General features: G+C 48.6%; 1 protein-coding gene across 1 annotated transcript in view; it reads right to left on the bottom strand.

The window, feature by feature from the left end:
- Positions 1 to 15,468, bottom strand: part of CHST15 (carbohydrate sulfotransferase 15) — a 61,295-nt gene that overhangs the window by 7,350 nt on the left and 38,477 nt on the right. Inside the window, exon 7 of the mRNA XM_080911181.1 lies at positions 3,320 to 3,476. Within this exon, the coding sequence (XP_080767307.1) occupies positions 3,320 to 3,476 (157 nt within the window). The remainder of the gene's footprint in view (positions 1 to 3,319; positions 3,477 to 15,468) is intronic.

Here is a 15,468-nt window from a genome sequence, read left to right as displayed (position 1 = left end):
GCCTAGGGAACACCTTAGGGAGGAACAGGGTCCTAAGAAGTGCCTTGAGGACTCTAAAGACCAATGAGGACCATCTCATGGGAATTCCAGAAGGCATCTAGAAGGGGTTTAGAAAGAACCTGAGGGGATCCAGTTTGGGGCTAAACCAGTCACAGGTCCAACTCTGCCCCAGACAGGTACCACCCAAATTCTCCTTCCCTCTCTTCTGTCTCCCAACTCCCCACTCAGATATTCACTTCTTCATTCGTTTAGCAAATCCGGTGCATTCACACAGTGTATCAGGCACCACACTAGGCACTGGAGATGTGAGGCCACTTAACAGACATGGCCCTGACTGCTCAGAAAAACCTCTGAACTCATAGAGGAACAGACATCTGTCATCACCAACCATAACACCCATTATGGGGTGAAGGTAGGGTAGAGGGGAAAAATGGGTCAGAGTAAAGAAAGATCTGAAGGGAGAAGGCTCTCAAGCTTGGTCCCATAGCGGAGCACACGCAGAAGGCTTGTTAGGCCAGACAGGTCTTCACATCTACATTCTTCCCCATCTCCCCCATGGCTTCGATGAGCATCCACAGCTGAACTCTCCATGTGTGACATCTAGGAGGAGCCTTGCATTCTAACCAGTTCTCAGGGACCTCTCTCTATGAGCCCTGCTCAAAGGCCACCTGAGGACCTAAATAGGAGTTGGGGGTGTATGACCATAACACAATGATGGGGCAGGAGAGACTGTAGGGAAAGGAAGAGGCCCATTGGCAGGGAGGTGTAATATGAAGGCCTTAATATAGACTGTGCAGGGATATCTGTAACAGGCACACCTGCTGTGTCAGAACTCGGGGGACTAACCACATCCCCCATGCTGTAGATGGTATGCACCAGCAGCTAGAAGGGAACTTTCTTCCCACCCCAGATGGGAAAAAAAAAAACCCATCTCTCAAAGTAGAGTCCTCACAGTTCCTAAGTGCCCATTCCTTTTCCTATAAAAAGTCCCTCCTGGACTTTGGCCACCCTGTCCCCTGCCACATCCCTGGAGCTCTCTCTTAGACAAGAGGTGCTAAGCAATGTACTGTCATGCTAGGTCTGTAAGTGAAATTGAGAGTGTATTCCTTCTGCTGTCTCAGAACCATTTGTAAGAGCAAGGAAAGAAAAACAGATTGCAAAGGCTTTCAGAACTACTGTTAGCCGCAGGGGAACACTTTCAGTGAGCCTCAGTGGCCTCACTGGAAACGACTTCGGAGATCAGTATGGAGCTAAAGTCTAGGATAGTACCCAGTGAGCAACAAACTGAAGTTAGATACGTCCCATCTCTCACCAGTGGACTTGACAAACATTAATTAAGGATGTATCTAGCACACCCCAAGGTGGAGAGAATCACACAGAAACCCATGAACTTCCAGCCCAGTCACAAGGGTGTTCCCATGTTCAGTTGGCCTGAAGACAGCAAAGAGAGGAAGTACACCAGCCACGCCCCCTCTTCTCTGTGGGAGGAAGTAGCTGAGGATATCCTGTCTCTAGGAAGCCTATTTAGAGGCCGCCAGAATGCTTGGAGCTTGGCTCTGCATTTCCTAGGGCATGCCTCAGGGTGGGATGAAAATATCACCACATCCGGATCTGCTTGTATCAGATGTTGATCCTTTGCAGAGCAGGAGAAGCCCTGGTTCACAGCTATTAAATCCAACTGTGCCTGAGTCAGGACTTCCAAAGCCCTGCCTCTCTCTCTCTCTACCCAACCAACATAGGCTGGTAGGAGTTAAATCTGTTCTCCAAATTCTCAGGAGACCTCGCAAAGAGAGAACTGTTACTGCCTCTCTCCCCCTTCTCATTCCACCTACATTGCAGGCTTGTATTGAGAGTTCATGGCATCGTCAAACCCAGGAAATTCCAAAAGGACCAGGGTGGAAGCAACCCTGAGGCAGGCTGCATCCAGGCACATCCGAATTCTCTTAGCCAACCACCTGCCTTCCGCCACCCTCCATATCCTGCTATACAGCAACTGCTAAAGGAGAGGCTTCTGGAGACACACCAGAGCCCTGAAGCAAGCTGGAGTTTCAAAGCCTAGACTTGGGCTTTGGATTTCCCTCATCTTCTGCGTAGCTGGCTACAGAGGCAACCTGGCAGAGCCTTGGTAGCCCCACTGTAAAAGCAAGCCCTAGCAATAGGGGGCGTGCCTCAAGGCACAGCCCTAGGCTGCTGGGCAGCCAATGATGGCAGAGTCCGTCACTTTTCTATCAGGTTGGAGCGCTTTCACCCCTTGGTGGGCTCTGCCTACGTGTGCCAGGGTGCAGCACCGTGGCTTGTCATATGGCACATGGGAACGACTCTCACTCTCAAGTCCCTATAACAGCCTAGAATAAAGCAATTAAATTTCAGAAAGGCTAAGACACATGAGCAAAGCCGGGAAAAGCCAGAACGAACCCACACTACCGTCTGCCTCCAAAGCTTGCCTGACTGTCTTGTTGTATGAATGTATACACGTTGAGTCTTCCTTGCCAAACTACAATGCATATAAGAAGACAGTCCAGAGTCCTACTCACTGGCCCTGACTTAAGAAAAGATGGACAGAGTAGCCAAGCAGAGGGACTGACATCTCCTCTCCACCCCCAGCCTCACTGCTCTGAGGTGGGGGATGTTAATCATCTACAGTGACCCATCTACATCTGTGAATGCCCCATATGGGACATGACCATACATGGGCGGATGGCTAGATGCAAGGTCCCTGCTGGAGAAGCACTTAGACCTGGGAGCCTTGCACGGGAGATGTGACCTCAGGCAACTTAACTGGATTCACCACCAGCAAGAGCTTTTACATAAGGCTGGAATGTTAGCTGTATTCCTTCAGAGGAGAATAGCAAAAGGGGCGGAGAGAACATTCTTCAGTGAAGAGCTTGCTGGAGCATTCAGTCACCGGTGGGTAATTCTGAAAGCCCATAAAGACCCCAGTGCTATAGAGATGCTCTGAAACAATCTGAGGACCGGGTGTCCTGTCTGCCAACTCTTAACTGCAGAGCTGCGTTCAGAGCCTTACTACATGGCAGCCCTCCTCCGTGCACGCTGGGTCTCTAGGAGAGGGAGGGGATGCGTGAAAGTGTCTGAGTGACAGGCAAGGAAGGACAGTGACAGCAGGCTCACAGGCCCCAGCTGCGGTCACCCCTCTCTCAGCCACTGCTCAGTGGCAGCCGGTCCTGTTTCATCTGCTCGTTCAAATGCGCTGTTTCCCCCACCCCGGTCTCCACACTGAAACCCTGTTCGCAATGCCCCCCTGCATATAATAGCGGCAGAGTGTGCCTGCTCTGTACGGGCTGGCTGGGTGAATACGTACAGGCATGGCATTGTTCAGGGTGTTGTTGTAGACACAGGCGCGCAGTGAATAATCCAGCATGCAATTTTCAAACAGCTGCAGAGCCTCCGTCACTTTCTCGTGGAAGTCGTCTGCAGATTTATTTGAACTTGCGAAGTAGAGATAGTCTGAGTACAACCTGAGAATAAAATAAACGGATACTCTTACCATCCGAGGGAAAACAAATGGATACTCTTACCATCCCAGGATGTGAAGCCCTACTGTGTGGGTGACAATGAAAATCAGCTTGCCATTACATTAACTGGTTTGATTTATTAAAATAGACAATTTTCTTCCCTTTCTTTTTGCTCCCACCTGTAGCATACCCCCTACCCCTCCCACTCAGACATGTCTACACCGCCCCCAAACACTAACCAATACTGTGTTTTGTTACTAGTTTGTATTTTTTTCTCTTTCTCTCTTTTGTTAAATTTAGTGTATTTATCAGTGGGGTGTGGGAAGGGCATGCAAAAGCCTCCGCACATGCGTGGAGACCGGAGGACGGCTCTATGCAGACGGGTCTCTCCTTCCACCTTTACACGGGTTCCAGAGATTAAACTCATGTCCAGGTTTGTTGCTAGGTCACCTTGCCTACATTTGCTTTAAACAACAAACAAACAACCAAAAAGCCCACAGTTATTTTTGGGGGTTCTGGGGTGGCATGTTGTGCAACAGCATACACGCAGAGGTCAGAGGACAAGATGTGATTCTCTCCATCCATCATGTATGTGAAGAGATTCGACTTGGGCTGCAACCTCGTCAGAAGGTACCTTGACTCCCCGAGCCATCTTACCTTTCTGTTTCAAATTCCTTCTAGTTACCCCAGAAGAGACTGTCTCCACAGCCAGGTTTCAGAAGTCACCCCACAGCAAAGAGAAACCATGAGAAGTTCTGGACCATCCATCCTCTTTTCACAAGGGGAACCCAGGGCACCTGCCATCCGTGCAGGATTACAACCCCACGTGAAATTCCTGAGCTTTCCCATTGATATTCCGAATGTCTAAAGCTACATTTAAAATTGTACATGGTGGCTCATGCCTGTAATCCCCATTTGGGAGGCTGAGGTAGGGGAATCATTGAAGTTCTAGGTCTGTAGGGATAGGGAGAAAGTTGTCAGGCCAATTTTGGCTACAGCATAAAAACCCTGTCTCCAAACAGAATACAAGCCTCCACACATAGGCGCGGAAACCTCTGCAGACTGGTATGTTCGAGAGTCCAAGCAGACACCACATACACGTGCATTTGCATGTAACCACAGTTTCCACAGGAGTTGCCAGTCTCCCTTGACAGTTACTGTTCTGTTTTTAATGTTTGCAATGTGCCATGTTAGTAGAAATCTTGCTGTTAAAAGAAAATTTTTGAATGGTGCAGACCTGTGATCCCGGCACTCAGGGGTGCTGACAAAGAAAGTTCTTGAGTTCAAAGGCAACCTGAACCACATAGTGAGTTCAAGGTCAGCTTTGGCTATACATCTAGGAGAGAAGATGGGAAGGGGGATGGCCAGCAGAGGAGGTGGGGGACAGCAAATTCATGGGGGTGCAATTAGATCCTTCAACTAAATAAATCTGTTGAAGTTTTGGTTGTAGATATTACTAAGCTGGTTTGGCTATAATCCACCCCTACTCCCAAACCTTGACCACCGCCTGACCGGATCCTCTGATAGCGAGACTCCTAGTCCAGCAGATGTCTAGTTAGCCTGTTGAGGAAAGAATCCTGGTGCAGCAGCTTAGCCAGATTCCCCCTTACCCTAGATGTTCCCCATCCATGACTTTCCACTCCTAGCCCTGCTTCTTGCTTATAAACTCCCTCTCCTCGCTGTATTCCAAGCTGAGCTCAATCGCGCTCCTCTACAGCAGAACCCATCACCACAGCCCTACACCTCTGGCAACAGCCGGAAATGAAGTCTGTCTGAATGTTTCAGCAGATGTTGGGATAATTTCTTCACTTTGAGAACTCCTGAGACGTGTTTCCCACTCCATTTCTGCTTGCAGAGGGAGTAAGAATTACCCTATCTCAGCTTTGTTTTTTCCAGATGTTTCTCTCCCCATTCCTCCTGCAAACACCTGCCCACAGTAGCTCCCACAGCTCTGTAAGAACTCTCTTCACAAAGTCTTAGCTGTCATCTTCTATGAAGGGTGATGCTGGGCTGCCATCAAGTGACTGGCCCCAGTTCTGGGCTCTCTAGTCCCCTGCATCTCCAGCTTGATACCCTTGTGTATCTAGGAGTGGAATGGAAGATCAGCACTGAGCTACATGCATGCCACAGAGGCCACCCCCGATGACACCACAACAACCCAGGTGACATTTCATAGGGATCTTATTTACCTCACCCCTACCTACCTGACACAATGTTCCTGAGCATTCTTCTAGGATGTCTTAGGATGTTTGGGGTTACTCAGAGGTTGCCTAAAATCAGGACACAGGTTGAAATAATGTGCTTTTCTTATTTCAGCTCAGCCAAGCAAGCATTTCAAAAGAAACTTGCCTCAGGCCAGCAAGATGCCTTAGTAGATTAAAGTGACTGCCACCTAGCCTGTCAATCTGAGATCAATCCCTAGGATCGATGTCATGAATAAGAAGTCCTTGTTCACACAGATAAGTGCCAGAGAAGCCAGAAAAGTTAAACAGGCGGGCTTGTCTCTTCAGAAAAACGAGATGTTTACTTGTCTTCCACCCAGAATGCTTGGAAATGATGGAGTTTACAACACGGTGGTCCTTTGCTTTAGGACCAGGCTTTACCGGAATCCCCCAGCCTGTTAGACCTGTTTGTCCCAGAACCCTTCCCACCCAATCTTGAGCATTGTTTCTCAGTTCATAAACCCATTCTTATGAGTGATGGCGCTCACATTTTAGAACAGTTTAAGTAACTCCTCTGTCATTTTAGGGCCGGGCTAATCCTGAGCATTGTTTCTGAGTCAACAGAGCCCATCTTAAAGGGAGAAGCCATATGTACTTAGTAAAAAGTTTCACTATAAATACGTCTTATTTTGTTGTACACAGGGGACTGAGTTGTCATCTGGAAACTTTCCCCCTAAAATTGTGCTGTGGTTAAATATGGTTAAACTGCACTGTCTGGTGCCAGACTCCATTAAGTGTGAATCAGTGATGGCTAACTAGAGTCGGACTGAACGGCGTTTCATTCTTGCCTCTCCTTGGATCGTTCCACTGCTGGACTTGGAGTTTGCAGGGACCCCCACAGGACCCCCACAGGACCCCCACAGGATCCCCATGGTAGGAGGAGAGAACCAACACTGGAAAGTTATCTTGCGACTTTCACGAGCACACTTTGGCATGTGAGTGTGTGTGCACACATACGTACACATCCACAATGCCAATTTAAAAAAAAAAATCATTACTTTCAAAACAACCCACCTCCATGCTTTCATGAGCCCTGAGCAGAGTGAAACCCATAGTTCATATAGCCACCCAAGTTAAACCAATGCTGGTGGCCCCAGTATAATTGAGTCAGAACATGTCCTACAAGGCACTCTGTCACGGCTAGTAATCAAATTCACATGGACCTCAGCACATAGGTCAGTCACACGAGCTGAGACTGGGAGACCCACTTGGAAATCTGTACGATGGGGTACCCTTCCTGCTTCACATGTATCCTGGCATTCCTGGCAATCAATAGTATGGCTCAACCCAAGCAACTGTGCCAGAGAAAATTACAGCTGCAGCTGTTCTGACTCTCAGCCAGTCCTGCATGTAATCTGCCCAAGTGTGACCCTTACTCGGGATGCCCACAAAACTACCCACATAAACTCCTTCAGAAATACCCAGTCATTGGACCAAGGTCCTCTTCTGACATTTGTCCCCCTATGGTAATAACAATGCTTAAAGGCATTTGATTCATAAATAAAACAAAAGTAATTAAAGCCTGTCTCAATTCTTGGTTTAAAAAAGAATTCCTGCTGATTTCATGAAGTTCTTCAGAGATGGGACGTAATCCCTCGGTGTGATGGTTTGTGTATGTTTGTCCCAGGAAGTGGCACTATTTGGAGGTGTGGCCATGTTGCAGTAGGTGTGTTGCTGTGGGGGTGGGCTTTAAGACCTTCATCCTAGCTGCCTGGAAGTGAGTATCCTACTAGCAGCATTCAGATGAAGATGTAGAACTCTCAGCTCCTCCTGTACCATGTCTGCCAGGACACTGCCATGCTCCCACCTTGATGATAATGGACTGAACCTCTGAATCCGTAAGCCAGCTCCAATTAAATGTTGTTTGGATAAGAGTTAACTTGGTCATGGTGTCTGTTCACAGAAGTAAAACCCAAACTAAGATACTGCAGGAAACACTGGATGTGTTCAATGTTCCATCCTACCTACACCCTACCCAGGTAAGGTTATGGGGTATCCAGAGGCAAACTCATGTATACTAACTACCTTTAAACCTTTTAAAGTAGCTGAGGCAACTTTCATGGCAAGGTGAAAGGAGATCTCTGGGGGCAGAGATTGGACTCTGGTAGCCAATTACAGAATACCAAAGACCACTGAAAGCCACCAGAAACTGCAAACCTCCTTGTTTTCCTATGGCATGGCAGGAGCTGAGTCCTCCAAGGAATGAGGACGAAGCATTAACAAGGCTGGTGACCATGGATGACTGACAAGCCGCCTGGATGATTAGAGCCCCTCAGAAAATGATAGCAAACCTCATCAAGACTGGGTCTCTATCAGGCACAAGAGTGTGGCAACATGAAATGGAAAGACACAGACCTAAACACCCAGAGTTCTGGCTTTAACATCAATAGCACTGCAGTGACACAGAAGAAAGAGCCGTTTGAATCATCACAGGACTGTAGGGACAACGATGCCACCTAAGGCTGTAGTCACAAAAACAGCATCAAAGTCTGGGGAGGGGAGGGCACAGGAAAGTGATAGGCAATCTGACACCTAAAGGGACACCCAAAGCTCTTGGTGCTGGGTACCAGATGGTGATGGGCCAGGACAGGCATCCGCAGGAAAATACTCAGTAGAACAGTTGCTCTTCTGAAACCCTGAAGCACAGACCAGTGGGTAGAAAGCTTGGCTTCACAAAAGGGGAATTTTTTCCCACAGCCTATATTGAAAGGGATGAAGGTTTTACAGCAAGCAGGGCCGGGGGTCTGAAAGCCCCAGCCAGCCCTCTGTATCAGAGCTGCCCAGCCCCCTCCTGCGATCCTGAGATCCACCTCATCTCTCGGTCTCAAACCACTCTGAACAGATGGGTGTTACATTTGGCCAAGACTGTTTCCAACAGCAATTCCAAATATAAGCCCAAGAACATTCCAGGCCTTCTGTGCTGTGGTTATTTTAGATGCCTGCTGGTGCAGATCTGTAACTGTGGGCCTGTGTGTGAAGGCCAGCCATGCCCTGTCATATCTGTGGAGGGACCCCAGGAGTTCTGGAACCCCAGGAGAGGTGGTAGAAGGGTGTGTTTGTGAGCAAAAGAGATTTAAAGTTACCACATATTCCCACAGAGACAGACAATGCCTTATCACATATCTGGGTGGATGGCTCAGAGCCATGGCCGCTCAGTTAAGGGGCTCTGTTCTGAGTTAGTACAACTGGAGGTCAGCATACTGATGGCAGTTAAGTGGGATCTGGGGCTGGGGTATGTCTCAGTGTCTGAGCATTTGGTTGGCTTCCTTGGATGAGACTCTTGTTTTACAGACTCCACAGCTAGGACAGCAGGGGTGGGATGGGATGGGAGCAGTAAAGCCATTGCTGATCTCTGGGCTTTGCAAAGGCCAAATTATGTTAGCCCCAGGAATCCCAATTTTGAGCCTATGGCCATTCATGGGGGAGTTACAAGAGGTTCCATGCTAGGTATAACCCACGGGTTCTCATTCGGTCCCCACAACCACCCCATGAGGTCCACAACCCTATCACAGGAAACTAGAGTTAGGACGGGTGCAGGGGCCCTCTCCAGGTCACACATCCCAGGAACAAACGGAGGTCTGCCCAGCCCCAAAGCCACAGGCTTAGGGTAAAGAAATAAGCCAGTGGCTAAGCGAGGTGGGCGCCAGCCATTTGAGTCAATGGTCTGAAGATATTGTTTAATGTCTCTATCACTTTAGGTACATGGTGATTTAAAAACCAAGAGCCAGTTTTGTTCTAGAACTGCTCAGTAAGTCACAGGAGACTGGTGTAAAATTAAAACAGGTGACCAAGCTACAGATACAATGACACAAGGAACGGTGCCGCCAATCATCAGAGAAAAGTCGATGTGCATTGGTGTGCCATGTCTCATGCGTACAAAATGACAACAGCAATAAATGGGCGTTCTGGAGCCCGTCGCACACTAGCCCATGCTGTGGTCACTTATCACCCAGACAGGCTAATGGTGCTTGCCTCGTTCAGTAGCTATTAGCACTGTTTATTCCTAATGACAGCTGGTCTCTTCATTACCCTCCCCTCCACATGGGTACTCTGCAAGCCCAGGTTCCAGGTCACTAGTTTGGCGAACCTTCTCTCTACCACAGGTTTCTTTTCATAGTGGTTCTGCTCCCTTTTATAGCCAGATACAATCACCCACCATAGGATTCCATGGGTGAGTCAGTATAGAGTTGCACACCCATCAACCTGATCTAATTCCAGAACATGCCTGATGCCCATTAAGCAGCAACCGATTTTAACAGGAAGGGTCATGTCAGAAGTTACTCCATCCAGAAGGCACACACCAAATCGCAGCCTTCAGTGTCAGGCTCAAATGCCAGAGGACAATGTTCGGGGGCTTCACCTGGGAGGGACTGTTCCTTCCAGTGGCTGCTCCATGCCTGACTTCTCAGAGATACATTTTGGGAAAGGCTCCAAGGTCAACACTAGTATAGTGACCACTGGGTGTGCTGCCTCCTCCCGAGCAGGCTTCCCTCAGAACATGGCTTCCTCTCTCATCTCCATGACCACTGCCACATACACCCCACCAACCTGAGATCCACTCGTGTCAATGACTGCATCTCCCTACCCAAGAACACCTGAAAGGTGGACACACTTTTATCTTCCAAATAACTCTCCACCCCATCTCCAGGTCTTGTATTCATGTGAAGGTCATAGTAAATGGGACAAGAAGATGGCCACTAGAGCATCTGGCCTCATTCCCCATTTGCCTGCATCCATATTCTAATCACGGATCAATCCCAGACTCTGATATGGTCCATCAGTCATCATCATAGATATCTTTCCTACAAGAAAAAAAAATACCCTGGCCATTTTATGTAGCTTAGAAGAAGCTCCCCAGTCTTCCAGAATTACAAACCTTGACTAATACATCAAGAGCTACAACGAGACAGGCCAGGCCAGGCTGGGTTGGAAAAATGTATTAGGGTTACTTTAGACCAAACAAGTGACACCGAGAAGGCACGTGTTATCCAGTTAAGAACATCTACATAAGAGATACAAGGCTCCTCATTGGCTGGGACACTGAATGGGGGTTCCTTCCCCTCCCCATGAGGCCCGAGGTTTCTAGAGCAGAAGTGGGTTGTGTCTACCTCTGCGTCTTCCAGTATTCATGGAATGGTGACAAATCCTCTGATGAGATTACAAGAATTCCTGGCATCCCTGTGACCCAGGACTGACACAAGACCTCTCACTGCCCACTTGTGATACTGATGGCTAAAAGAGACCCTGCAGAGGTGTCAAGCAAGGAGCAGCCACTGGAAGGAGCTTTCCCTCTCAGGTGAAGCCGACAAACATTGTTCTTTTGGATTTGAGACTGACACTGAAGGCTGTGATTTAGTGTGTGCCTGTGAGCTGGGTTAAGTGACTTCTGCAAGCTCCAAGACAGCCTAGGTCTGATGCATGGGACCCTTACTTTGAACCGGTGGCTACCATACCAGAGCTGGCCAATGGTTCACAGGTACTGACGTTTCCTACAACATAGCCCTGGAATTGTGTGTGACAAGTCTGGGCATTTTCCCAGAGTCCAGCCCATCAGGACACCCCTCCCATTCCCACCTCCACAGGTAGAGAAACACTTTTCTTTCCCCACAGAACTTCCTCCACTGTCCCCACTGAATTGTCCTTTGCAAACACTCTCCGTGGGAATAAGCAGGGTGGCCCAGTAAGTGTGCCCTCAAAATCAACAGTTTGGATGCTGAAGGTTTCAAGTCTCAACGTCTGTCTTCCAAGCATAAGTTGTAACCCCTTATCTGGTGGTTACCTCCAGATAGTCTTCACGCAGCATCCCAACAAAGACACTCTGTGGTATGGCTGCTGCAAATGGCTCTGCCCAGTGGTCTGAAGCCAATGCTCCCAGGCCAGAGGAGGCCCAGATGGGAGAAAGGTTTTAGCAGCAAGTGATCCCTACCTCAGGTCAAAGATCTGCAGCCACAATCACTGTAGGCTTCTCTGGGCCAGCCCCTTCTCTAATTCAGACTTTGCTCTCTTGAATGCTAAACAAATGAACAAGGTCCGTCTAGGCTTAGTCCTCTATCTCCTCATCTTTACTGCTCACAAAGTCTGCAAAAGCAGAAATCTCTCCCTTTATATTTTACCAAAACAGCCCCTATACACTTGAGCACACACGCACTCGCACACACACATATATACACACACACTTCACCTGATTCACCTCACCCACAAAGAATTCACATCCAATGGCTAATGTACAAGAACTTCCCCAATCAAGGACAATGCTGAAGGATGAGCACAGATCCCTTCCCAACCCCCCCCCCAAAAAAAAACATAGGACAAGCCAGAGACTGGTCTTCACACTGCCAGTCCTGTCTTCACACTCCTCCCAGAGTGTTTTGCTGAAACCTTGCTTCATACAGTAGAAGCCTCCGGTGCCCATGCTAGGATGGAGTCATCACAGGGGAGAAATCCTTGGCTCTGTGAGACGTAGATGAGATAGCTACTTACTCATCACTTAGAGGTAAAGAACATAAGCGAGGAGAGCCGTGCACCTCACGTGTGCCTGTGTCACAGTCCCCCTCTCACCTGCTGACAAAGCTGAGTGAGGCAGGATCTGAGCGGAGCACGGCATAGCACTCGGGTGAGCGGCAGGGGGGGGGGGGGGGGGCTCGCTCTAGCCTGTGCTCACATCCCCACTAGCCATGGGCTCCATGGAGCAGATGGATGGCTTAGCATCACAGGCACATTAGTGTGTCTAGGGTGCTCAAGGATATTTAGTGAGCGAATGTTATGCATATGCATTTAATGAAATAACAGCCCACTTCTCCCATTTCACTGATGAGGAAATAAGACACAGATAGCTTAAGCTACTCGCCTCAGGTGGCAAAACCTTGACCGGCAGGGCTAAAATCTGGAGGCAAGCTGTTTAGGTCCCCAGTAGTGGCCCCTGTGGCACACCATACACTGCTCCCCGACTGCACACCTTCCCACATTCTGCAGACTACGGGGACTCAATCAAGCTCACATCCCTGTCCAAATGCTTGGCCTCACTGTCACTGTGTGCTCCCTGTGAGCATGAACAATTACAAAGAAATAGGCCTCCTTTCCTTCTGGTCCATATGTAGGTTAATTACTTACCCAGTTCAGAGGGTCCCTAAAAAGTCAGTTTATATAAGCAGACGAAGAACACAGCTCTCCAGGCTGCAAGGCCCAAGGGATTAGGGTCAAGATGGAAGTCTACTTAATTGAGTAGAGCCCTGCTTCCCTGTAGAGCCATCATCATGAAATATGGAAAGCAATCATTCCTGCATGGTCAGTTCTAAGCATCTCGCTATGACTACACAAAATTAAAAACAAAACTGAAGACATATAAAAAGCCTTAACAGATGCTGCACGGCCCGTCTCCTAACGTCCATTGAACGGAAGAAGAATGTGACAGGGGCAAGGGAGTCAACATCTTCCTCCTGAGCCATGTCTCATATAGACTGGGGGAGCGGCCCTGGGCAAGGAAGCGCGCTTTTCTCACAAACAAGAGAGGAAAGGCTGGACCATTCCGGAGAAGGGTTAAGTGAACGACTTTCTGCCTGTCTGCTGGTGGCTTCTTTTTAATTAAGTGAACAATTTGGCCCAGGAATCCATTAGCTCTAAATTGTTGCAGTCTCTTACGGAGAGACTTAGACCATGAACTCATGGCCAGCCTCTGTCATTCAGAACCTCCATCCCCCAACACACACACACACACACACACACACACACACACACACACACACACACACACACAAACAAACACACACACACACACAGAGAGAGAGAGAGAGAGAGAGAGAGAGAGAGAGAGAGAGAGAGATGGGGTGGGGGAGACTTCTTCATTGTCCTCTATCTTCCCCCAGGGTTGGAGTTAGATTTACTGCTTCTGCTTCTGTCTTTCTCTGGGAACTTGAAAGTCATTAGCATTAGCTTTCTCCAATCCCAACACATTCAATCCCTCTGCCTTTAATCAATTAACAGAAAATAAGGCTAACTGTGAATCAGAAACTACAAACGACCCCTCTTCCACCTCAGCTGACTTGTAGAACTAAAAGAACAACAAATCCAACTGGCGTGGATCGTGGATCGGCCCAAGGAATCTCCCACTTGATAAAGGCGAAGACAGGGCAAGCTAAAGTGGGCCAAAGGCCCAGGAGCCAGTTTCAGTAATGGGAACATGGGCTCTAGTGTTTGTTTCTCCAAGAGTAGCCTAAACACACAATATGTATCATTCTTCCCAGCTGAGATGGGAAAGGAGCTGAGCTGATAGACCATAAGCTATGGGTTTCAAAAGTTCCCACTGTTGCATATATTTGGTGATGATTAAGAAGTAGCAAACAGTGGCTGCTCTCATGAACTCACGACACAAGCATGCTCGTGACAACCTCCCGCAGGCACTGGGGCTGACATCAAGTTGAATTTACTCTTCTCTGGGCTACAGGGCGGGCACCAGATTTTTAAGCACCAAGTAGGAGATAAGCACTCAGGAGAGAGGCTGGACCAGGGGATTTGTCTGTGGCACACAAAATATGGCGACAGTATTAGGACGGCACACTGGCAATTGATTACAACTGATTTGTTAGCCAGTTCCCTTGCTGCTTTGAAAACATCACTAGCCACACTGGAAAAGCCTAGTGGCCAGGGATTGAGGGACACCTCCAGCTGAGTCAAAAAAGAACAGAGACCATAGCCCTGCAGAAACCCAGTGAGTGTGAGATCTAATAGGCCTCCCTCCCAAGGCTTTGCATGAGACATGATACTCTAACACTTACAGATACCCCAACACTTACAGACACCTTCGCTTTGAATCAGAAAGCTCAGTGATGAAGCCACTGATCCCCAGAGAGATGGGCAGTAGGACTGTGACACCTTGGAGCAGCTTATCACACTGCAGCTACCTAACACTGCAGGTCACCTGTCTAACACGGGCTCCCACTGGGCATCCTGCCCACCCCACTCCACACTCCAGTATTATCACACAGGTCACGACGCAGTCGCGATACCTGCAACTCTGGGCCGCTATCCTAGCTTGCCACTCACCAGCTAAGCACCCAGCAGAGCACCTAGCACGCAGCCAGGGCTCAGTAAATGCTTTCGCTGATGACATACTTGTGCTAAGCTGAGGACAAAAAAGAATGAAAGCTTTCACCTTCAGTTTCCGGTAGAGGTCATTTGTTCCTTAAAATAAAAAGCAAGGAACACAGAGCAGGCCGGTTGAACCTCCTGCAAGGTGGTGGTTCCCATGAAGCCAGGAGAGCGGGTAGAGCAGGCCCTACTTCTGGCCACAAGTCTGAGCCTGGCTAGCATGGCTGTCCTGATATTTCAGGGTTCAAGTTCCTGGCACTCTTGTCCTCAGAGCTAGAGGTACAGTGCCAGGAAAGGACACTCTGGGGCTCAGTCTCCAAAAAGATGACATATGTCTCTAAATGTGCTATCTCCTCTACTCAGGGTGGTTTTCTCTTGGATTAACTTCCATGCTGACCTCTATGGCAAACTCTTACTCATTCTTCAAAACCCAGCCCAGGAACAGCTCCTCCAATTGAGGGGTCCTTGGTGCTTATAGTTGGTAGGACCATGACAAAGAGTGGCAACACATCTGTCTCCCCAGCTAGCCCGGGAATTCCAGTAGACAGGTATTGGGGCTGATACCCACAGAAGCAAGTCAGACAGCTCAGTCCCCATCTGTTGAGAGTGCTTGCCAAAGCTTCAGTTTTAGGCTTTGAAACTGGGAACTATCTGACCTTGCTCAGAATTAAGCAGCAGGAAGAACAGTA

The sequence above is a fragment of the Micromys minutus genome (genome assembly GCF_963924665.1).
Source record: "Micromys minutus genome assembly, chromosome: 2".
In the NCBI taxonomy this organism is placed as follows: Eukaryota; Metazoa; Chordata; class Mammalia; order Rodentia; family Muridae; genus Micromys; species Micromys minutus.
This window is presented reverse-complemented; position numbering and strand designations above follow the sequence as displayed.